At 46.6% G+C, this 23,240-nt stretch overlaps 1 protein-coding gene across 6 annotated transcripts in view; it reads left to right on the forward strand.

Moving 5' to 3' along the window:
• LOC137425505 (cystine/glutamate transporter) overlaps nucleotides 1-23,240 on the forward strand; it is a 126,219-nt gene that overhangs the window by 87,900 nt on the left and 15,079 nt on the right. For 4 of the 6 annotated variants that reach the window (XR_013623250.1, XR_013623252.1, XM_068114011.2 and 1 more), the window contains exons 6-8: nucleotides 6,259-6,303; nucleotides 7,477-7,600; nucleotides 14,421-14,524. Coding sequence is in view for 3 of the 6 variants with exons in the window: in XM_068114011.2 (XP_067970112.2) it covers nucleotides 6,259-6,303; nucleotides 7,477-7,600; nucleotides 14,421-14,524 (273 nt within the window). In the remaining 3 variants the exon portion in view is untranslated. The remainder of the gene's footprint in view (nucleotides 1-6,258; nucleotides 6,304-7,476; nucleotides 7,601-14,420; nucleotides 14,525-23,240) is intronic. The other 2 variants (XR_013623251.1, XM_068114010.2) reach the window with 1 other exon arrangement.

Raw genomic sequence — 23,240 nt, forward strand, 5'->3', positions numbered from 1 at the left:
AAAAGAGAATTTACTTGTTTTCAGACATCAAAATAATAGAAAAAAAACCCACAAAAACCAAACATGGAAGCAGCAAATTGCCGACACTAACTCTTTTCATAAGCAATTGCACCACAAAATATAAAAGTGGAATTACAAATATAAACAAACGAACAGAAGGGGAAAGCATACTATGGGGGGAATAAACAAAAGCCTAAAAAAACAGACATGCAAGACTTCCTTGAAATTGAGGATTTTCCTCTTGTTTTGCCTTTAAATTGGTTTATTAAAAATAAGAGTCGAGACTCCTAACCCCCTTCCACCCCCTCTCTGCTGTTCACACCCATTCCTCCTTGCGTACAACAATGGCAGAAAAAGATTCCATTCATTTGTGTGTTGGAACAGCAGGTTCTGTTCAATGAGATTGCAAAGATTCTGAGAGTAGCTTCTAAATAAGTAAACTGGCACTCCTATTCAACTATCACCTCTTCATCTCTGGATGAACCAGCATGAAGGCAGAGAGAAACTCTCGGCTGATGGATTGACTGAATCTCCACGTCCCGATCTGAAGAATGAACCATTAGATGTTTCAGTGGTCAGAATTAATTGAATCCGGCGCCATAGACCTTGCCTCACATGATCAGACAAGAGAGCAGTGCTTATCTAGAATGGTACGGGAAGGTCACGGTGGAGAATATAGAGGTCACAGCATCATTTGTCTCACAGCCAAAGGAGGCATCTCTAAACTAACCATCTAAACGAATAGTGGTTGGATTAGGCAGGCAGCACAATCAAACATCAAGAAGAAAAATTGAAGATCCCAACAAAGTCAACAACAATGATTCCGAACCGGCAGAGCTCCTCCTGCACATGGCTCCAAAAACTGCCATCGCTCAAAACAAATCAGTGTTGGCTCATAAACCGGAGCCATTGGAATTGTGCCAGTGGAGAAAACACTCTTATTGACAAATACCAAGAAAAACATTACTAGATAGATATTCGAGGGTCATCACAAAAAAGTTGTCAACTTATTTTTTAAGTAAAAGGTATCGGTGATCGCAAAACTACCTACGTATATACAACAACAACAACAACAACATGCATTTTAAAGGCCATTTTCCCTACTAGAGCGGGGGTTAGCCTTGCGGTCCCCATGACAATCTTCTCCATTTTGCCCTATTTTCTGCATCTCTCCTTGTTAACCCCCTTGCCCGCATGTCTTCTTCCACCGTCTTTAGCCAAGTCTTTCTCGGTCTTCCCCGTCCTCTACTTCCTTCTACATTCATTTCCATCACTCTTCTCAACCAGTCACTTTCATCCTTCCTCAACACATGAACAACCTGTTCCTCTTCACAGCATCAATCACAGGCTCTATTCCCATCATCTTTCGCAATTCATCATTTGTCTTCCTCTCTCTAAACGATACTCCGCACATCCATCGAACCATTCACATTTCCACCCTTTCCAGCCTCCGTTGCTGCTCTATGTATATACTATCTCATCTACGTATTCTACGTACTATCTCATCTACGTATTCAACCTACCTGCGTATATACTATCTCATTATCTACTGATGTCTCCACTAAAGTTCAACTATATCTCATACTATTTGTTTCATTTCAGGAGTTTAAATAATGGGGTCTAGTATCAAGTGTATGGCCGTTGCAGAAAGCATTTTTCTTCTGATAGAGAAAATAATTGCACGTGAACTCACCAAAATAATTCTGCAATTCTTCCCAACATGTCCTCAATTGAGAAGCATTCGGTGTTCGGTATTATCCTTTCTTGGGTAGGAAGATGTGCACAATGGACTGCATTCAGGTAGGCCTTCCATCAGATTCTATTCTTGCGTATGGCAAATTGCAGCTCAAAGATCAAAGTCGAAGTTGGACAACCAAGTTACACCACTGTCTGTTGTTAGGTGGATTGCCCTAAATTCTGATCCATCCCATCAGAAGATGTGAGCACAAAGGTTGCTGTTAATAACAAACTCTTCCTTAAAAATTGGCATATCACGATTCAAAATTTGCAACATTCAGGAACAGGAATTCAGGAACGTCAATGGAGAATTGCATTTTTACTGATGAATTGGGGGAAAGAACGTTGCTCGCAAAATGGGTGCCATTTGTCCTCACAAAGCAAAGAAGCAGAAACTGTACCATCAACAGCATAGTCGACGATTTTGACGGGAAGGTGACATTTTCTTTGGAAAATATAATTTCTCAGGATGCTGATGTAATAGCCACTGGGTAAAACGGCGGTAAAACCAGGAATTTATTTATTTATTTGACTTTTACAATCTTTATTTTATTTAAATTGAATTATATACTTGAACACTGTGGAACACAAATCGTCTGTCATACTTCCAAGAACCTGTAGTTTTGCAGTACGGTACTTGGACATGTTATATAGGGTGGTGTATAACACATTGACACTGCTTAGATAGCGCTAAAACTTCCGGATTTTTAAAAACGATCTTTAAAATCATTTTTTATTAAGATTGAAGTATACACTTAAACAATGCTTGGGGTATCGTGCTCCATGAACTGTCTAGTTAGGCTTCCAGTGAGGTTCTCCCTGAAAGCCTATTGTTCTTGTAAAGATTATTATTATTCTCACTAAATTTGTGGAGGCGATTCTGAGAAAACCGTTAGAGCTAGTTATACGAAACTTTAACTCATTATAGATGCCAATGTAACTTAGTGCATCACAAATTTTGTTTTTGCAATTTTGACTTACATTGGCTGCCATTGCCTATGATCTCATATGTGTTTGTGTCCTTCCCCCTCTCTCCCCATCTTGTCTACCGCTCCCGATGTTATTTGTTTTATGTGTCTGTTTGTCTTTCTGTGTGATTAATGTTCGCTCTTTCACGAACCTCGATCTTGTATACAAAAAATAAAAAATTAAAAAATTAAAAACTTCAAACATCTTCTGCAGAACCGCTGAACGGATTAATGTGAAATTTTACAAATATGATCGCTTAGCTATGGGGATAAAGTTTGCAAAACAAACTTCATTGGTCATGTGGTTTGGCGGCCGTATTGGATTTAAAAATAAAACTTAAAAAACCCAATTTTTCCGAAACCGCTTATTCGATTGATACGAAACTTGAAACATTTGTTTACATACCGATGGGGGGGAAATATTTGCAAATTATGATGTCATCAGTCTTGTGGTTTAGCCGCCATCTTGAATTTAAGCAAAAAAAAAAAAACTTTTTTGGAGTACTGCTTAACGGATCAATGTGAAATGTCATACCGATGATCAACTACTGATGGGGGAAAACAATTTGTAAACTATGATGGCATCAGTCACGTGGTATGGCGGCCATCTTGGATTTAAGGAAAAAATATTTCTAAATTTATATCACCAGAATCACTCAACGGATCAATCCAAAACTTCATACTTATGATTGACTACACAAGAAGATTTCGTTTTTGCAAAACATGACATCATCAGTCACATGGTATGGTGGCCATCTTGGATTTAAGCAAAACAAATGAAAATCTATATCTCTGGAACCGCTTAACCGATCCAAACCAAAATTTACAGATATGATAAACTATCCATTAGGAAAATTTATTGAAGATGATATCATCAGTCATGTGGTATGGCAGGCATTTTTCCTGGAAGCCTATCATCACTGCTCGCAGTTCTCATTTTCATTGTAATTACATTTAGTGAGTAATAAAATAAGAGGGATTGCTTTTGTTCCGACACATAGGATAATCTGACATGAATAAAGTTTGTTAACAGTACTAGCGTGACTCGGTGTGCTCTGCATGCCTCACCACGTTGTTTCAGAGGGGTAGGCATGTTTGACTATGTCTGCTTTCCCAGGGAGTGAGGGATGGGGGGAGTGGTGGGTGGGGGTTAGTGGTGGTGATGGTGGATTGGGGATCGTGGGGGGAAATGGGGGAATGGTGGAGGGGGGGGGTGGATGGTGATGGGTGGATGGTGGTGGAGAGCGGCCAAAATTGGATCTTCAGGGTATTTTGGGTCTTTGAGGTCTTTTGGGTCTTCAGGGTCTTTTGGGTCTATGGGGTATTTTGAGTTTTCAGGGTATTTTGGTTCCTCTGGGTCTTTAAGGGTATTTGGGGTATTTTGGTTCTTCAGAGTCTTTTAGGGTCTTTTGGATCTTCGGGGTGTTTTTGGCCTTCAGGGTATTTAGGGTCTTCAGGGTATTTAAGGGTCTTCGGGGTCTTTTAGGTCTTCTGGGGCCTGTATGGGTATTTTCAGTATTTGTGGTATTTTGGGTCTTCGGGTTATTTAAGGGTCTTCAGGGTATTTTCGGTATTTTGGGTATTTAAGGGTCTTCGGGTTCTTCATTGTCTTTTGGGTTTTCAGGGTGTTTTGGGTATTTGGGGTGTTTTGGGTCTTCGGGGTCTTTTGGGTCTTCAGGGTGTTTTGGGTCTTCACTGTGTTTTGGGTATTTAGGGTCTTTTGAGTCTTCAGGGTTTTTTGGATCCTCTGGGCCTTTAAGGGTCTTTGGGGTATTTTGGTTCTTCAGAGTCTTTAAGAGTGTTTTGGGTCTTTGCGGTGTTTTTGGGTCTTCAGGGTGTTTTGGGTCTTCGGGGTGTTTTGGGTCTTTAAGGGTCTTCGGGGTATTTTGGGTCTTTAAGGGTATTTTGGGTCTTCAGGGTATTTTGGGTCATCGGGGTGTTTTGGGTCTTCATTGTCTTCAGGGTGTTTTGGGTCTTTGTGGTCTTTTGGGTCTTCAGGGTGTTTTGGATCCTCTGGGCCTTTAAGGGTCTTTGGGGTATTTTGGTTCTTCAGAGTCTTTAAGAGTGTTTTGGGTCTTTGGGGTGTTTTTGGGTCTTCGGGGTGTTTTGGGTCTTCGGGGTGTTTTGGGTCTTCAGGGTGTTTTGGGTCTTCGGGGTGTTTTGGGTCTTCGGGGTGTATTGGGTCTTCGGGGTGTTTTGGGTCTTCAAGGGCCTTTGGGGTATTTTGGGTCTTTAAGGGTATTTTGGGTCATCGGGGTGTTTTGGGTCTTCGGGGTCTTCAACGTATTTTGGGTCTTCATGGTCCTTTGGGTCTTCATGGTCCTTTGGGTATTTTGGGCCTTTGGGGTATTTTGGGTCTTGGGGTATTTTCGGTCTTGGGGTATTTTCGGTCTTTAAGGGTCTTTTGGGTCTTCGGGGTATTTTGGGTCTTTGGTGTCTTCAGGGGCTTTTGTGTTTTCAGGGTCTTTTGGATCCTCTGGGCATTTACGGTATTTTGGGTCTTTGGGGTGTTGTTTGGGCCTTTGGGGTCTTTTGGGTCTTCAGGGGCTTTTGGGTCTTCAGGGTGTTTTAAGTTTTCATGGTATTTTGGCTCTTTAAGGGTATTTTGGGTATCTAGGGTCTTTAAGGGTCTTCGTGGTATTTTGGATCTTTGCAGTCTTTAAGAGTATTTTGGGTCTTCAGGGGTCTTGCTGGTCTTAAGGGTCTTGGGGGACTTAAAGGGTCGTCAAAGGTCTGAGTTCCCAGTTGAACCACAATAACACAAATACGTAATTAAGAGTTCACGGACTGTGTTTTGGGTGTTAATTTTATTTAAAGAAGAAGACGTTTTGGTCACAAATAAACATACAATCATCACCATATACGTTTGCTCTATTATAATAAGAATTCTGTCTATTGAGGACATTTTTGGGATGACAAGCATACTGTATATCAATCCAGATGGTACAAGTGTAGCTAATCCTAAAGAGGTAGGTTTAATGATTTTGCAATTAAATGCAGGTGGCCTTGTGGTAAAATCGTGTCGTGAATTTTATTTTATTCCAATAAAAAAAAACCCCAGAGTTAGAAAGTTCAAAGCCAGTTGAAGGAGTTAATACAAATTATTCGGATTGTCATATTCTGGAAATTGAATAGTCGAAGTATAATTGCAATGTTGCTATCGGATTGTCATGAAAAATCAAAACATTGGCCCCACAAATGTAGAGTGGGTAATCACCATCACCTACCTGGCCTTATCTGACACCAGTCTACACTTAATGGTTAATTCTCTTAAAGCATCTTGGGATGGACCCTGGAATGCTATCTTATGAAAAGGCAATGCAGCACACACCTCCCGAACCAAATCAATAAATCACTAAATTGAAAATGTAAAAAAGTTCAGTGTTGTAGCATGAAAATATTATGCATGGAACACCTAAGTAATTTTACATCAAACGTCATCTTACCTGATTGGGAGAATTCCTTTTGTTACTACTCCTTGCATTTTGTTTGAAAACACAAATCGCAGTGTTGTATTTGTTGATGCATCACCACAGTATTTCTGAGTTTCTAGGTTTTATTTGAATTTCATCACTGAAGAAGTGGAAAACCCCAACAAGTAAGGATTTTCAAACACAAATACTACCTTTCCTTAATTTACACGACACGCAAAACACAATAACACTATTTTCAACATTGGAGTTTCATATTATGCCATTCCTTAATCTGTGCCATGTTATTTCCTGAGTTATGTTGTAACATTGCTTCTTGCTGTCTGAATGACACCAACGATCACACAGTATCTTTTACAAGAGTAGGCCATTATGTGTCATCACGCTTTACACATTTATTTTGTATACAGAGTCGAGGCTCATTGAAGAGCTAGAGCACAGAATGGATCAGCACATAACATAACAAAATAAATGGAGACGGGATGCGCAGGTACTGGGTACTGTTGAGTGTTGAGGAGTCTGGAAGAATGCAGGAGGTGGATAATATGGACAGAGAAGCAAAATTGGGGAGGTGGGAAGGGTGCGAGAGATGTTCACCAGTATAGAAAGCATCATGTTTTTGGATGGGGGATGGTCTGAGCTGGTGGTGAATAGCTATCGTGAAGACTTGGAGCGAAGAATGAGATTGAAGAGAATGTGGAAGTTGGTTCAACTGGGAAAAAAGGGAGGAATGAACGAGTGGAGGTGAACATTTGTCCCGTAAGCTCCAGCACACTGGGACGGAGTGGCAATATTAAGTTGTATTGTATGCCATTGATGATGCTATATGAAGGTATTGGTAGCATACACAAACTTCATATAAATCTTCCCAACCTGCATGCATTTTTTGGCCTGCCTGCATATGCAGCATGTGCTTTATAACGGTGTCTTATTTAGATGTTTTGAACAAAACTGCAGCATACCTTGCCATACTCATACGACTGTATCTATAAGGAATTGATTAGAGTACAACAACTTTGAAAATCTGCATTGGTCAGGCACGGGCCTTGACGTGAATGCAAACAAATAAGTCAAGAACATTTTGAAATTCTGCATCAGAACAAGATCATTTGACCACAACCCTACATGGAACTTGCACTTGTTCATAAGGAAGAATGACACAATTCCAACCAAAATATGAGAGATAGCATGAATGACAGTGACACAAAAGGGGAAAAAAATCGAATAAGCAGTTGTCAATTAATACCTTGTTACAGTCACCAAATTTGATATTTTATGTAATAATGTATTAATAATCGTATTTTATCCCTTATTACAAAATTCAATTGTGTGTATTTCAGGAATATCCCAAGAGCGATTTCCATTTCCATGGGAATTGTGATTGTGCTGTATGTTACAATAAATGTGGCATACTGTGCAGTGCTCACACCTGATGAAATTCTTTCTTCTGATGCTGTAGCTGTGGTATGTATGAGTAAATAGTGAAATATATATTTAAAGTTACATATATATATATATATATATATATATATATATATAATTTATATATATATATATATATATATATATATATACACAAAAAATTAAGTTAAGCACCCCCCCCCCGTTTTTTTACAACCTCGCACATTACAAGTTTGTTGTCGTCAAAACAGTGTAATATACCCATGATATTGCTATATTTTCTGGAGAAGTGATATTATGGTCACATAAAAACATAACAATCATGCCGTTTTCAATATTTTATTCTGAATAATTTAAGGTGGAATTTTTTGGGAATTTTAGGCATATTTTCACCTCAATTTAAGTATGGAGCTATAGGTCCATCACGGACAGTGTGGATGACGTTTATGTTTTCTAACGTACAGTCATTGTTCTGAGAAGACCTCTAGCGATCTTTGCGTCAATAACGTGTGTAGGACCCACGTGATCGGATCACTGACTCAACCCTACGTCTCATAGACCCTGTAAGCCGTCGTATGCGTTGCTGTGGCAGGTTGTTCCATTCCCGATGTAATGCACGTTCCAATTCATCCAGATTGGCTATTGGAGGGACCATCTTCGCAATTTGTCGTCCCAACATGTCCCAAACGTGCTCGAGGGGGTTCAGGTTCAGGACAGGATTAGGGGGTGCTTAACTTAATTCTTTGTGTAGGGGTGCTTAACTTAATTCTTTGTGTATATATATATATATATATGATATTCTTCCTATAATGCATCTATCACATATGTGGCTATGTATGGAGCTGAAATATCTCCCCCTGGTGGAGTGTGTGCCGGACCAGAAGTGTATGGGAAATTGAGCCTAGAATTTATTTGTAAAGATATACGCATACAAAATATTTTTTTTGAAAATGATTAAATAAATGCAACTATCGCAGAGCATGGTTAAACGAGTTATTTTAAAACAGCAGTGCGTAAGTGCCCATCGTATACGGTATAAATAGACACCTCCAGTTGTCTTCTTTGGCCGACCTGGCTATTGTCTATTACAACAACAAACAACAACAGGCATTTTAAGGCCATTTTCCCTGCAAGAGCGGGGGTTCGCCTTGCGGTCCCCATGACAATCTTCTCCATTTTGCCCTATTTTCTGCATCTCTCCTTGTTAACCCCCTTGCCCGCATTTCTTCTTCCACCATCTTTAGCCACGTCTTTCTCGGTCTTCCCCATCCTCTACTTCCTTCTACATTCATTTCCATCACTCTTCTCAACCAGTCACTTTCATCCTTCCTCAACACATGACCAAACCATCTCAACCTGTTTCTCTTCACAGCATCCATCACAGGCTCTATTCCCATCATCTTTCGCAATTCATCATTTGTCTTCCTCTCTCTCAACGATACTCCACACATCCACCGAACAATTCGCATTTCCACCCTTTCCAGCCTTCGTTGCTGCTCTACGTTCATTACCCATGTCTCACTCCCATAAATCATAACACTTCTCACACATGCAGCATACACCTTTCCCTTCAGCTTCAATGACACTCCCCTCCTCGTCAGCACGCCACTCAGTTCCCGAAACTTCTTCCATGCACATCTCACTCGAGCAACTGTTGCCGAGTCTGATCCACCTTCTCTATTCAGCATGTCTCCAAGGTAACAAAATGTTTTCACACCTTCCCGCTTCACGCCCTCTCCAAGATCCAACTCAACATTTCCTCCATCTGCAGCTCCCTCTGTGCACACCTTACACTTGAATGTAGCTGCCACACTTGTTAATGACCCTCTCAAACCACTACATTTTTGATGAACCCACTCAGTGCACATTGTACATTGAATGGAGTTCACTCCGACACCCTTCCTGCACACAGCACACGGCCACTTGCCAGTTCTTTCCACCTCACCACATGCTTTACCACTTGCCATCACCTTCGTTTTTCTGATATTCACCTTCAGACCTTTTGTCTCCATACATTCCTTCCACTTGTTCATCTTCTCCTTCAGTCCATCCATACTTTCTGCAATCAACACGAGATCATCTGCATACAACAACTCCCACGGTAAACCCTCCTTTACGTTCTGAGCCAGCACCTCCATCACAGCTACAAATAGTAGTGGACTTAGTACCGACCCCTGATGCACTCCCACCTTCACCTCAAACTCACCACTGTTCCCGTCCTTCGTCCTTACAGCTGTGCGCGCTCTTTTGTACATTGCCGTCACTACTCTGATCAACCATTCCTCCACTCCTAACTTCCTCAATGCCCATGTCACTACTTCACGTGGAACCCTATCGAATGCTTTCTCCAGATCAACAAACCCAAGAACAACTTCTTCCTCTTCTCCATAAACTTCTCCTGCAACTGCCTCACAATAAAAAGCGCGTTTGTCGTTCCTCTTCCTGGCATAAATCCAAACTGCATTTCGTCAATCTTCACTTTCTTCCTTATCCTCCTCTCCAACACCCTTTCCAATACCTTCATTCCATGCTCCAATAACTTTATCGCTCGATACGAGCCACAGTCCAGAGGGTCACCTTTCCCCTTGTATAGAGGGACGAGGATACTCAGTTCCCAATCCACTGGAATGCGACCTTCTTTCACCACCAGATTGCAGATCTCTGTCATTCTCTTCACACCACAATTTCCCACTGCCCTCAACATATCTCCCACAACTCCTGTCGGCCCTCCCGCTTTTCTACTCTTCATTGCTTTTATCGCTTCCTCAACTTCCTTCTCGGTTATCTTCTCTGCCGGTCCTAAAACTGGGTTACTCTCTATGTTGCCATCCCATTCATTCTCTGCATTCAACAGTATTTCCATATATCTTTTACATCTTCCTTTAATTCCATCTGGGTCCACAACGATTTGTCCCACTTCATCCTTCAAGCAACTCACCCCCTATTGTCTATTGATATATATGTATATATATATATATGTATGTTAATATGACAACGGCCAGGTCGGCCAAGGAATGCAAATGCAGATGATGACAGAAAAATCATCAGAGCTGTGAAGAAAACCTGAAAACAACCTTCAGTGACATCACCAACAACGTCCGGAGCGCAGGGGTGAAAGTATCACAAGGTGAAACCGGGATAAAGTTGTAGAAAGGCACAGATCAGGGGATGGGTATAAAAATATTTAAAAGGCCTTGAATATCCCTTGGAGCACAGTCAAGACAATCATTAAGAAGTGGAAGGCATATGGTACCACGAAGACCCTGCCTAGATCAGGCTGTTCCTCCACACTGGATGCAGCTGGATGCTCCAAATAAGGAGGATACTGATCAGAGAGACCACCAAGAAGCCAATGGCAACTTTGAAAGAGCTACAGGCCTTTATGGCAAAGACTGGTCACTGTGTGCATGTGACAACAATATCCCAAGTACTCCACAATTCTGCCCTTTACGGTAGGGTGGCAGAAGGAAGCCCTTACTCAAAAAAGCCCAGCTTGAATCCCATTTGAAGTATGCAAAAAAAAATACACTCTGGTGATTCTGAAGCCATGTGGCAAAAAATGTTGTGGTCTGACGAAACAAAGATGGAACTTTAAGGCCTAAATGCAAAATCCAACACAGCATATCACCCAAAGAACACAATCCCTACTGTCAAGCATGGTGGTGGCAGCATCATGTTATAGGGATGTTTCTCATCAGCAGGGACTGGGGCACTTGTCAGGATAGAAGGTAAAATGGATGGAGAAAAATACCGAAATATCCAGGAGGAACATATCCTGCCCTCTGCAAGAAAGCTAAAATTGCAGCCTGACTTCATATTTCATCAGGATCAATATTTAATCCTCTGAAGAGGATTTACAAAACTGATATTGATGACAATAGCAGCAGGTGATGGAGAAAGACAAAACAAAATAGTGATGTGAAGTACCTCAAGATATGTTCTCAATGTGATGGAAGACGATACGGGAAAGGTATTGTGAATGACGTAGTTGAAAGTATGGGTGTTAACCTTTCTTTAGGAACATCATCATAATTCGATACCGGCATATAAGCCCGTGGTCACCTGCTCAAATTATACAACACTGGAACCACTACTGCTGCTTTTGACACAACCCATCTTTCCAGCGCTGCTGCTTTAAGTTCAGTGATATTGCAGTCTGACCAGTCTCGGATAGTGTCAATCCAACGCATCTTTAGTCGGCCTACCGAACTACGACATCCCTCCAGAAAACCATCCACGACAGCTGATGCAAATCCACCATGCCTAGTCACATGGCCCAGCCCTGCTGCTTTGTGCTCCATCACATTGCTACTGCTGAGACACCATCGGTCTCCAATCATTTCCATTAGAATCTCGTTTGTAACACGGTCATGCCACTTGATGTTAAGCAGGTATAGCCAGGTGGTTCGGCCGAAGCCATCTAACCGCTTGATGTCGGTTGCCTTTAATTAAAATGTGGTGGCACCATACAGTACTCTTGACATGATTAGTGCCTGTGCAAGCTGTACCTTTGTTTCTAAGCCGACATGGGTAGAACACAGGTATTTGCACCGCCGAAGGGTGGATTTACCCATACCTATTCGCATTCGCACCTTCTTGCTGTCATCTAGTGTGGTTGATCAACACGCCCTGGTATTGAAAGATGTGGATTGGGGTATTGGTATCAGGCAGTATGTGATAGTGTTGTCATCCATTGTTGGTTGGCCAACCATGTATTCCATATTGCCAGTCTGGATGACTAACCCATACCCATCTGATATGTTGCCCAAGATAGCAAGCATCTCTTCTGTATCAGCTCTGCATAGCACCATCATCACCAGGTCATCGGCGTATCTGATCTCCTTTGAGGAGATACCACTTACATCTGGTGCCCTTAGTTGTGCTGTGCACTCATACCACTCTCACATGAGACACTCAGTGTAGAGGCTGAAGAGTGTAGCAGACAATGGACAGCCTTGTCGCACTCCAACTGGCGTCTCAAACTCGTCTGTCATCCGGCCTTTCCAACGAAGCTGACCATTTGAATTGATGAAGAGTTCCTCAAGCCGTCGCATCACATCCTCTTCTATACCAAAATCCCGCAATTTCACAAACAGTAGTGTGTGGTTCACAGAGTCAAGCGCCTTCTTATAGTCAACAAAGACTAGGTGGAGAGGGCATTTGCCTGTGTAGTAAGCTTCAGCCATGCCCTTCAGAAGGTAGATCCCATCAGTTGAGCCCTTAACTCGTGAAAAGCCACATTGGGTGTCTCTCACTTCAATGCTGGTGGTTCTTTCCAGTCTGCATTGAAACACATTGAGAATAATCTTACTGGCTGATTAGTGCAAGCATTCTGTAATTGCCACACGGACCTCTATCATTCTTTTTGTGCAAAGCAATATACACTGACTTGGTCATCGACGGTGGCCACTTTTAATGTTCCAGGTGTTACGCACCGCCTCATGGAGAGCTTCAAATACTTCTGGGTCCTGTGCCGCAGCTTTAAGAGCTTCCGATGTGACATCATCAACTCCCGTAGATTTATGGTTTTTCAGTGCCTGAATTGCTTTCTTAGTTTCTTCCGGTGTGGGTAGATTTCATTCAACCTTAGTTGGGTGCTGGGGTGGATAAGACAGGTTGTACTCAAATAGCTCCTCGGCGTATTGATGCCAACACTGTATTTCTTCCTCGACTGTCTCCATTGCCGAGCCGTTTGCATCTTTAATGTTCATCATGGGCGCACAGGATTTCTGAAGAAGGACCTCAGCAGTTTTGAACACGACTTTTCGAGTCGTGACCCTGGTATGTTTGGTTCCTTGTGTTGACATTTGCCATCAACCATTCACCAAGATCCTTCTGGCATGCGTGTTTGACCTCATTCATCAAACCTGTGAATTTTGGAGTGCCTACATCCTGCCTCTTGTGCTCAATTAGTTGAAGCGTTGTTGCAGACAAACAGGGCTGTTTCCTCTGAGACATTTACATGCCACAGGTCTCAAGAGTCGCATCGTGTATGGTGCGTGCAATAACTTCAAGAGAGTATTAGATGAGATTCGACTTATTAGATTAAAGTAGTAGTAGTTGTTGTAAAAAAATAAAACAAGGGGATGTCAGGATATTGCATTTGATAGAATAAAGTTGGTAAAAAAATTAAAAAACACCTTTAGAGGCCATTTTTCCCTGCAAGCGGGGGTTGGCCTTTTTCGGGGACCGTGGTTGTTGCTGTTTTCTTTGGTCCCCTGAATAGGCAAAATTAGGGAGAGGGACCATCCAAATGGTCCACTGATAGAATAAAGTTGGTAGAGAGAAAATATTGTGATGGAGAAGATCGAGAGCTCGCAGAAGAAAATGTATGAATGGAAAAGGTAGACTACATCTGTCCTCTTGTACCATCCACATAAGTAACACAAAAGCTGATATTCAAAGACGTACAGCATTTACAGGTAGAGTAATGGACACGTAAATATTATGCAATGATTTCACTGACAATAACAATTGGGTGACAAAATTGATCAATCAGCAAAACTTACCTTATGGGGGAACGAAAGGTTCTCCGAGTTCATCATTAAAGAGGTCCATTGGTAATGTTTCTGTTCAAAAGGCTGTTTGTTCGAGTAGAAATAATTAATTACAATTGTTGTTGAATTTAAGTTACATTATTCAAAGACTTTAAATGTCAAATCACAGGCTGATCTCCTTTAATAAACAAAAATCCATCACGTAGCTATTTCTGTCATTGCAGCTCTTAGGTACCGCATATAATTCTGAGCATCTGCCAGAAAATCAACATCTAACACCTGTGCAAATGAATTCACTGTTTCATGATGTTTTTCCCAACCTTCTCTATTTTTGTTTGTCATACACTATGCTCAAACTTTTACAATTCAATCCAATTGTGTTTCAGCTGTACGGAGAACGCTTGTTCGGAAAGATTTTCATCATTGTCCCCATTGTTGTGGCGTTGAGCTGTGTTGGGTCGCTCAATGGAGGAACTTTTGCCATAGCACGGTACCTCAACCATTCTAAATCTTTTTTTCTGTTTGTCTCTCTCTTCTCCTCTCCCACTCCCTCTCATCCCCCCTCTCTCTGACCCTCTCTCTCTGTCACCCTCTCTCTCTGACCCCCTCTCTCTCTGTCACCCCCTCTCACTCCTCTCTGACCCCTCTCTCTCTCTCACCCCTCCCTCTCTCTCACCTCCTCTGTGTCTCTCGCACCTCCTCTCCCTCTCTCTCACCCCCTCTGCGTCTCTCTCTCTCTCTCTCTCTCTCTCTCTCCCTCTCTCCCTCTCTCCCTCTCTCCCTCTCTCCCCCTCTCTCTCTCACCCTCACCCCTCACCCCTCACCCCTCACCCTCTCTCTCACCCCTCACCCTCTCTCTCACCCCTCACCCTCTCTCTCACCCCTCACCCTCTCTCTCACCCCTCACCCTCTCTCTCACTCCTCACCCTCTCTCTCACTCCTCACCCTCTCTCTCACTCCTCACCCTCTCTCTCACTCCTCACCCTCTCTCACTCTTCACCCTCTCTTTTCTCTCTTTCTTTCTCTCTCTCACCCCCTCTCCCTCTCTAAACCCCTCCCCTCCCACTCACCTCCTCACCCACTTTCTCTCCCATCTTCTCTCCTTCTCTAAACCCCTCCCCTCCCACTCACCTCCTCACCCACTTTCTCTCCCATCTTCTCTCCTTCTCTCTCTCACCCCCTCTCCCTCTCCCTCTCTCTCTCTCACCCCATCACCCTCTCTCTCACCCCCTCTCCCCTCTCTCTCTCACCCTTCTCCCTCTCTAAACCCCTCCCCTCCCACTCATCTCCTCACCCACTTTCTCTCCCATCCTCTCTCCTTCTCTCTCTCACCCCCTCTCTCTCTCTCTCTCTCTCTCTCACACCCTCTCCCTCTCTCTCTCACTCCTCTCCCACTCTTTTCTCTTTCTCTCTCGCTCTCTCTCTCCCTCTCTCTTTCTCTGTCTTGCTGTTATCTTTTTGATTTTGCTGAAGCTGTTGACCATATCCATGCATATCGACTTTAGAGTGTATTAAGCTAAAGTTCAAATAGTCCCAACGTAGGTTGTAGTCGCAGACGATGTGTAGTTTCAGTCCATGCGGTGCGGGCTCCGTTGCTGAGGGTTCTCAGCAATGGCTTGGAACAAGCACATGAATATACAAGAATATACAAATGATATAATGAAGGAGCCGGGGCTCCCACGTCGATCGGAAGAATGGACGCGACAAAAAGCTAGAATTCATCTGAGTTGCTTTAATGAAATCAAACACTCAGGCACTCTGAAAAACCGTTTATCAGTCAGCAATATATATCTATTCCGCCAGGGGGTTTGCCCAGGCCCGGCGCCAGGGGGCGTGGCCCAGCGTCCTGGCTGCGGCCTGGCAAGTTGAGGGCGAGCCTGGGCGTCCTGGACGAGCCCGGCATGGTGATCGCTCCGCGTCCTTGATAGGTGCAAGGCGATTGTGAAAACTCAGCGGCAGCCGCTACACACGTCCCCCCAGAATCGACTTGCACCGGCAGGGTCAATTTGAGGGGGGTCCTGATGACCCGGCCGAAGCGACCCCTGGCGGGTCGTGGGAGGGGGTCCGGTGAGGTGGTGGGCGGTCGAGTGGGGGGCACCGTGGACGGGGGACGGCCTCGCCGTGGCGGAAGGGCCACCCGTGGTGGGTGGTCGACGTCCACGTGCGCCGGCTTGAGGCGGTCCACAGCAATCCGGTCCGACCTGCCGCCGATGTCGATGACGAACGACTTGTCGTCCCGTCGCAGCACCCGGAAGGGCCCGTCGTACGGCGGCTGGAGTGTCCACCGATGTGCGTCGTGACGCACAAAAACATACTCCGCTGTGCGGAGTGCTGGGGGGACGTAGGACTGGGGGTCACCGTGGTGGGATGTTGGCACGGGGGCAAACCGTCGGGCGGCCTCCTGGAGGTCCGAGCGCTGGTGAGCTGCGGACCAGGGACTGGTAGCGTCGGGCACAAATTCGCCCGGGACGCGTAGCACCTGGCCATAGACAAGCTCGGCGGTGGATGCCTGGAGGTCCTCCTTGGGGGCCGTGCGAAGGCCCAAAAGGACCCACGGCAGCCGGTCGGCCCACCCGACGTCTTGAAGGCCGGCCATGAGCGCGGCCTTCATGGAGCGGTGGAATCGCTCGCACAACCCGTTTGCTTGGGGGTGGTAGGCCGTAGTACGGTGGAGCTTGATCCCCAGGTTGCGGGCGACCGCGCCCCACAGCTCGGAGGTGAACTGTGGACCGCGGTCTGACGAGATGTCCGCCGGTGCGCCGAAGCGGGCGACCCAGGTGGCGATGAAAGCCTGCGCCACGTCGGCGGTGGTGGTGGAGACGAGGGGAACGGCCTCCGGCCACCTGGTGGTCCTGTCCACCATGGTGAGCAGGTGTGTGAACCCCCGTGACGGGGGGAGGGGGCCCACCAGATCCACGTTGACGTGGTCGAAACGTCGTTCGGGCACGGTGAAAGGTGCCAGCGGGGCCTGGGTGTGTCGGTGGACCTTGGCCCGTTGGCAGGCCGTGCAGGCGCTGGTCCAATCGCGGACGTCCCGACGAAGGCCGTGCCAGACGAAACGCGCTGACACCAGCTTCTGGGAAGCTTTCCGGCCCGGGTGGGAAAGACCGTGGAGGCGAAGATGCGGCGTTGCCAGGCGACGGGCACGATGGGGCGAGGCTGGCCTTGGGAGACGTCGCAGAGCAGGACAGTGTCCGCGCAGGGGATGTCGGCCAGGCGGAGGCCCGTGTCCGCCGCCCGGAGGGCTTGCACCATGGTGTCGGTGGTTTGGTCCGCCGCCATAAGCGCAAAATCCACGCCCAGGTGGACCGCGTTCGCGCTGGCCCGGGAAAGACAGTCGGCCACGGCGTTGTTTTTGCCGGCGACGTGCCGGATGTCCGTGGTAAACTCCGACACAGCGGAGAGGTGGCGCTGTTGGCGGGCCGACCATGGCTCCGTGACCTTGGCCATGGCGTAAACCAACGGCTTGTGGTCGACGAACGCCGTGAAAGGTCGGCCCTCCAGGAGGTGGCGGAAATGGCGGACGGCCAGGTGTAGACCGAGGAGCTCCCGGTCAAACGTGCTGTATTTGAGCTCGTTCGGCCGGAGCTGCCGGCTGAAAAAAGCGAGTGGCTGCCAAACCCCGTTCACCCATTGCTCATGTACGGCGCCCACCGCGTAGTCGGAGGCATCCGTGGTGAGGGCGATGGGAGCGTTGAGCACCGGGTGAGCGAGCAGTGTTGCGTCGGCGAGGGCCCGCTTTGAGCCTTGGAAGGCCGCATCCATTGCTGCGGACCAGGCGATGTCGTGCTTGGCCGGCATGCCCCGGAGGGCTTCGTAGAGGGGCCGCATAAGCTGAGCAGCGCGGGGCACGAAGCGGTGATAAAAATTCACCATTCCCAGGAATTCCTGCAGGGCCTTTATGGTGCGGGGACGCGGGAACGTGTTGATGGCCTCGACCTTGGTTGGCAGCGGCACGGCCCCGTTCTTGGTGATGTGATGGCCCAAAAAATCAACGGCCATCGTGCCGAAGTGGCATTTGGCCGGGTTGACGATGAGGCCGTGCTCGCTGAGGCGCTCGAACAGTGTCCGGAGGTGGAGGAGGTGCTCGGCCCGGGACGTGCTGGCGACGAGGATGTCGTCCAGGTAAATGAAAAGGAACGGCAGGTCACGCAGCACGCCGTCCATCAAGCGCTGGAACGCCTGAGCCGCGTTCTTGAGACCAAACGGCATCCGCAAGAATTCGAATAAGCCGAACGGCGTGATGACTGCCGTTTTAGGGACGTCGGCCGCCCTGACAGGTACCTGGTGATATCCCCGTATGAGGTAAATTTTCGAAAAAATGACCCGTCCCGCCAGACGGGCGGAGAAGTCTTGGATATGCAGGATCGGGTACCTGTTGGGGGTGGTAGCGTCATTGAGACGGCGGTAGTCGCCACACGGGCGCCATCCACCCCCCGGCTTTGGCACGATGTGCAGTGGCGAGGCCCACGCGCTATCGGAGCGCCGCACGATGCCGAGGTGCTCCAACGCGTCGAATTCGGCCTTCGCTACGGCGAGCTTGGCTGGGTCGAGGCGGCGGGCCCTGGCGTAGACCGGCGGGCCCGTGGTTGGTATGTGGTGCTCGATCCCATGCCGTACTGCGACGGCCGAAAACGTCGGCCGCGTGAGGGCCGGGAACTCCGTGAGCAGGCGAGCAAACTCGTTCGCCGCCGGGACGGCGCATGCCAGCTCGGTCGGCGCGGAGCTGCTCAATGTGCATACCAGGGAGCTGAAGGTTTCAGCGTTGATTAAACGACGCCGTTGGACGTCCACCAGCAGTCCGTGTGCGCAGAGGAAGTCGGCGCCTAGCAGAGCCACGGGCACGTTGGCGGTTACAAACGTCCAAGCAAAGCGTTGGCCGCCGAAGCAGAGGGTGACGTTGCGCGGGCCGAAGGTGCGGATAGTCGATCCGTTGGCCGCAACTAAGGAGGGGCCGCAAACCGCGGATTGACTGTCCTGGTCAGAGGCGGGTATGACGCTCAGTTGGGCGCCGGTGTCGCACAGGAAGCGCCGTCCGGACGCTTTATCCGTGATGAACAGTAAGTTGCCCGTGTGGCCGGCGCTCATGGCTGGTAATGAACGCCGGCCCGGCCGTTTCCCGGCCTGCTGAAGGTGCACGGGGGTCGGCATGTCCGGGCCTTCTGTCCGAACCTGGCATGATAGTAACACCACGCTTGGTCAGGTGGAGGCCTCGGTCGTCGTGCCGGAGGTGGTCGGCTCGGTAGAGCGGCCGCCAATGGCGTCGGCAGTTCGGCCGTCGACCGTGCCGGGTGCTCGGGCGCCCTGGGTGTTGCGTCGGACGGCGGTGGGTCCCATGTCGCCGCTACGATGCGCTGTCCTGCGGCGGAGATCTTGTCGGCTTCTCTGGCAAGGGCCCGGGGATCTGTGATCGTCGTGCTTGCCAGGGCGAGGCGTACCGGGTTAGGCAGCTGACGGAAGAACAGCTCCCGGAACAGGAATGCCGGAGAGTGCTCGCCGAGCAGTGAAAGCATGTAGTCCATGCGCTCGGAAGGGCGCGTGTCGCCGAGCTCAGGCAGATCGAGCAGGCGCCGTGCGCGTTCCGCCGATGGGAGGGCGAAAGCATCGAGGAGCAGCTTCTTAATCGCGCCGTATTTGTCAGCGGCTGGCGGGCTTTCGAGGAGGCTCAGGGCGCGGGCCGCGGTAACCGACCCGAGCGCAGCTACCACATGGTGGAAGCGGGTGTCGTCGGCCGTGATGCCTCGCAGGGCGAACAGGGACTCCGCCTGTGCGAACCAAACCGCCGTGTGAGCCTCCCAGAAGGTAGGCAGTTTAAGGGCGACTGCCGTGTCCATGTCGATAGGTCACCAATGAAGGAGCCGGGGCTCCCACGTCGATCGGAAGAATGGACGCGACAAAAAGCTAGAATTCATCTGAGTTGCTTTAATGAAATCAAACACTCAGGCACTCTGAAAAACCGTTTATCAGTCAGCAATATATATCTATTCCGCCAGGGGGTTTGCCCAGGCCCGGCGCCAGGGGGCGTGGCCCAGCGTCCTGGCTGCGGCCTGGCAAGTTGAGGGCGAGCCTGGGCGTCCTGGACGAGCCCGGCATGGTGATCGCTCCGCGTCCTTGATAGGTGCAAGGCGATTGTGAAAACTCAGCGGCAGCCGCTACAATAATGCTCTTTTTGCCCCGCCAGTTGTGTTGCAACAAAGCTCTTTCTGAAGCATAAGCAGAAGGAGACAAATAAATCTGATATTTCTTCTACATTTCTAGCTGTGAAAAGATGTCATTGTGGATTCCTATTTATGACATTTAATCCAAGGTGACATGACATGTTGACGAGAAATGTGACATGTTGACGCTGTGACATTAAAGTTGTGTCGATGAAAAAGGGAGTCCTGCTTAGTTTATTTAAATGAACAATACCATAAATATTTGACATAAGCCTGCAGGGGACAGTTGTTCACTCTTTCACCATGGTAGAGAATCCTTGCACATTATCGCACAGTATGTACAAAACGTAAACTGACATGTATAAGAACTCAGCATGACCTCAAGGTATAAAAAAAAATTGCATTCTATTCAAGAAGAGGCTGCTTCGTCAATCACCCGTGTCACATCAACATTACCTCATGCCAATTTGTTTTTAAATAGAAATACAATAAATATTTAATGTCGCAACCAAGTTTTACTACATTTCTACCTCATTGCGAAAACTCAACACTGTAAGTTCATATTTAATAGTACTCAAGTTTAGAAAAATTTTACTGCTGGAGGGAGACCTACCGGTCCGTGGAGTAATGCCACAAAAAAAATTATTTAATTTTTTTCCTATTTTACTGCCAGTCACCTGCTCGTGACCCCCGACGAATCCATATATGATGGAGCAAGTGTGTACATATATCATCCACTCCAGGGACGGATGCAGGATTTTTTGAAAGTGGGTTTCCAGAAATGAAGGGAACAGGCTCTCATCTTGATGCTGAGAGCGCGAGTTATCAAGGTGTGGGGTTCGGCTGACACCGCTTTTGATTAAAGTGACACCACTTATACAGTGACAGTGACACAGTCCTTTTGTAATTTACTCCAAAACAAAACTGTTTATTGTAGCAATTCAATCTTCGTACGCATCGAAATTAGTTCAGAAACTCCAAGGATGCATTGTTCATGAATATTTATGAGTTGTAGAACTTATATGGAACGATCAGAAACAGTTCCTCTTCATACTGTGTATGTTCGTGAATATAGGAAGAGCGGTTCTAATTACAATTACCATCTATATATATATATATATTTCACACATTAATCAAAGAATCCACTCTGAGCCTCCAAACATGCCTACAGTTTGATCTGTTCTTAGGTGCCATGACGGTATATGGCCTGGTAGTGAAATGAGCAGGATTTTTTATTTTATTTTACCAGCAATAGTGTGCACCAACTTTTCAAGTCATTTCATCAGGCACTTGAAGGTGGATGACATCAGAAGCAGATAAACTAGGCAATTTGAACCAACAATGCAAAGGCCTTACTTCCATGAATTAACCCGTATCCATTGAGCTGTATATATATAACTGGAGCGCACCTCCAGCATGGATTCGTGGGGTAAGCAGCTGCCATGTTGGAATACCCGTCTCTCACTTGAACGTGAGAGGTACAGGCAGAGCTCAGAGTGTGATATGCACTTTATTTTATCGGGTTCTGTTAGCAGATTGATTCACAATTGTTGTCCTCTTTTGTTTGTTTTCCTTCGGAACCTTCTAATGGAGCTACAAAGGTGACTGACCAAACTGAGAGTCTGATTTTAATAAGTCAGAAGTGTCAATTAGTTGACTTGGTCAGTGAGAATAATTGAGTTTCAGTGCCCCAATAAAATGGAATGAAAGTGCAGGAGGGGTGGGAGGTTAAACTACAAATTGATAATTATCCAGGAACATTTTCCTCTTTGATTGTCGTTTTTTAAGCAGTAAGAAGGAAGACACAAATACAGTGATCGTGTTGTTGTTGCATAGCCCCAGACAGTTCTCTCGATCAAGCCTGCATCATGGAGATAGCTGATCGATCTCGCAGGAGCGACCCAGAAATCCCCCACATCCCGCCTTCACAAAGTCAGGGCCATGACAGTGTTAGACAAAGAGAGACAAGATAGGAAGGGCTGGTCCATGGGGACCGATCCGCACTCTGACCGTGCCCGCGCTGTCCTGACGAATCCAGGCAGCAGGGAAGAACGGGGAAGATTTGGCCACCGACTTGCATTGGGGGGTACAACCACCACGAAGAGGCATCTCCGAAAGTTGGCATGTTATTGTTGTTGTGAAGGGAACATTGAGGTAATATTTATTTTTCCAAGGCAATTCAAAAACAAACAGCATTTCGCTGCACATCTTTTTATCATAATGTCCATCCTGCACTCGGGATATTGTCCATCCCAATTTGTCATAACAGGAGGATTCACAGTTCACACACATGTTAACCAGATGTACGATTCTATTTATCCCATGGAGCTGTGTATTCTCTTGACAAAGTGCTCCCTCACCTCGAATCCTCCCCTTCTGTTGGATGGAAGTTCTGCAGGCAAAATTAGTAATAATGTATTCCTTGACTATTGTTCATGATACATACAGTACTTATAAAGAACCAAAATATTACTGTAAAACATTATTAGAGATGTATGGCCTGCTAAGGTATGGACAGTAAAGACCATTAATTACGTGGTTCCCAATTGGTGGTCCACGGTCATTTATCATGACCTTTGCCGGTCCGTAGTGAGACAAAAGGTGCCCCATTACCAGTCAGCTGGTACCTATTTTGCCTGGTACCCAATGTAACGTCCATACAAGGCACGGTGCGCACCTTGATGCATTGCACTGCCGGTGAAACACTAGGATGACAGTTTATAGTTTGGCTGAGATTCAAACCCAACCTCGACAGCTCAGAGGCGAGTGCACATTCCTCAAAGATATCCTTCCAGCAAAACAATATTGGCGTCTCTTGTGATAAGACTGAAGCACAAGGCCTGTTGCTCTCACATCACAGACAGGTCGATAGCGTCTGTTCTTTAACTCCTTCCTCCTGTATAGCTCTGCCTGCTCTCTCAACATTCTGACCAGTCCCCGCTCCTCCATGATGCATTCATTCTTCCAATATACCCCTCATGGTTAAATTTCTAAAATTCAGGCTCTCCATGCCCACTTCTACTCTTTTGTTCTTATTTTCTCCCATTT

Source organism: Myxine glutinosa, chromosome 4 (assembly GCF_964187855.1).
Source record: "Myxine glutinosa chromosome 4, kmMyxGlut1.1, whole genome shotgun sequence".
Classification (NCBI taxonomy): Eukaryota; Metazoa; Chordata; class Myxini; order Myxiniformes; family Myxinidae; genus Myxine; species Myxine glutinosa.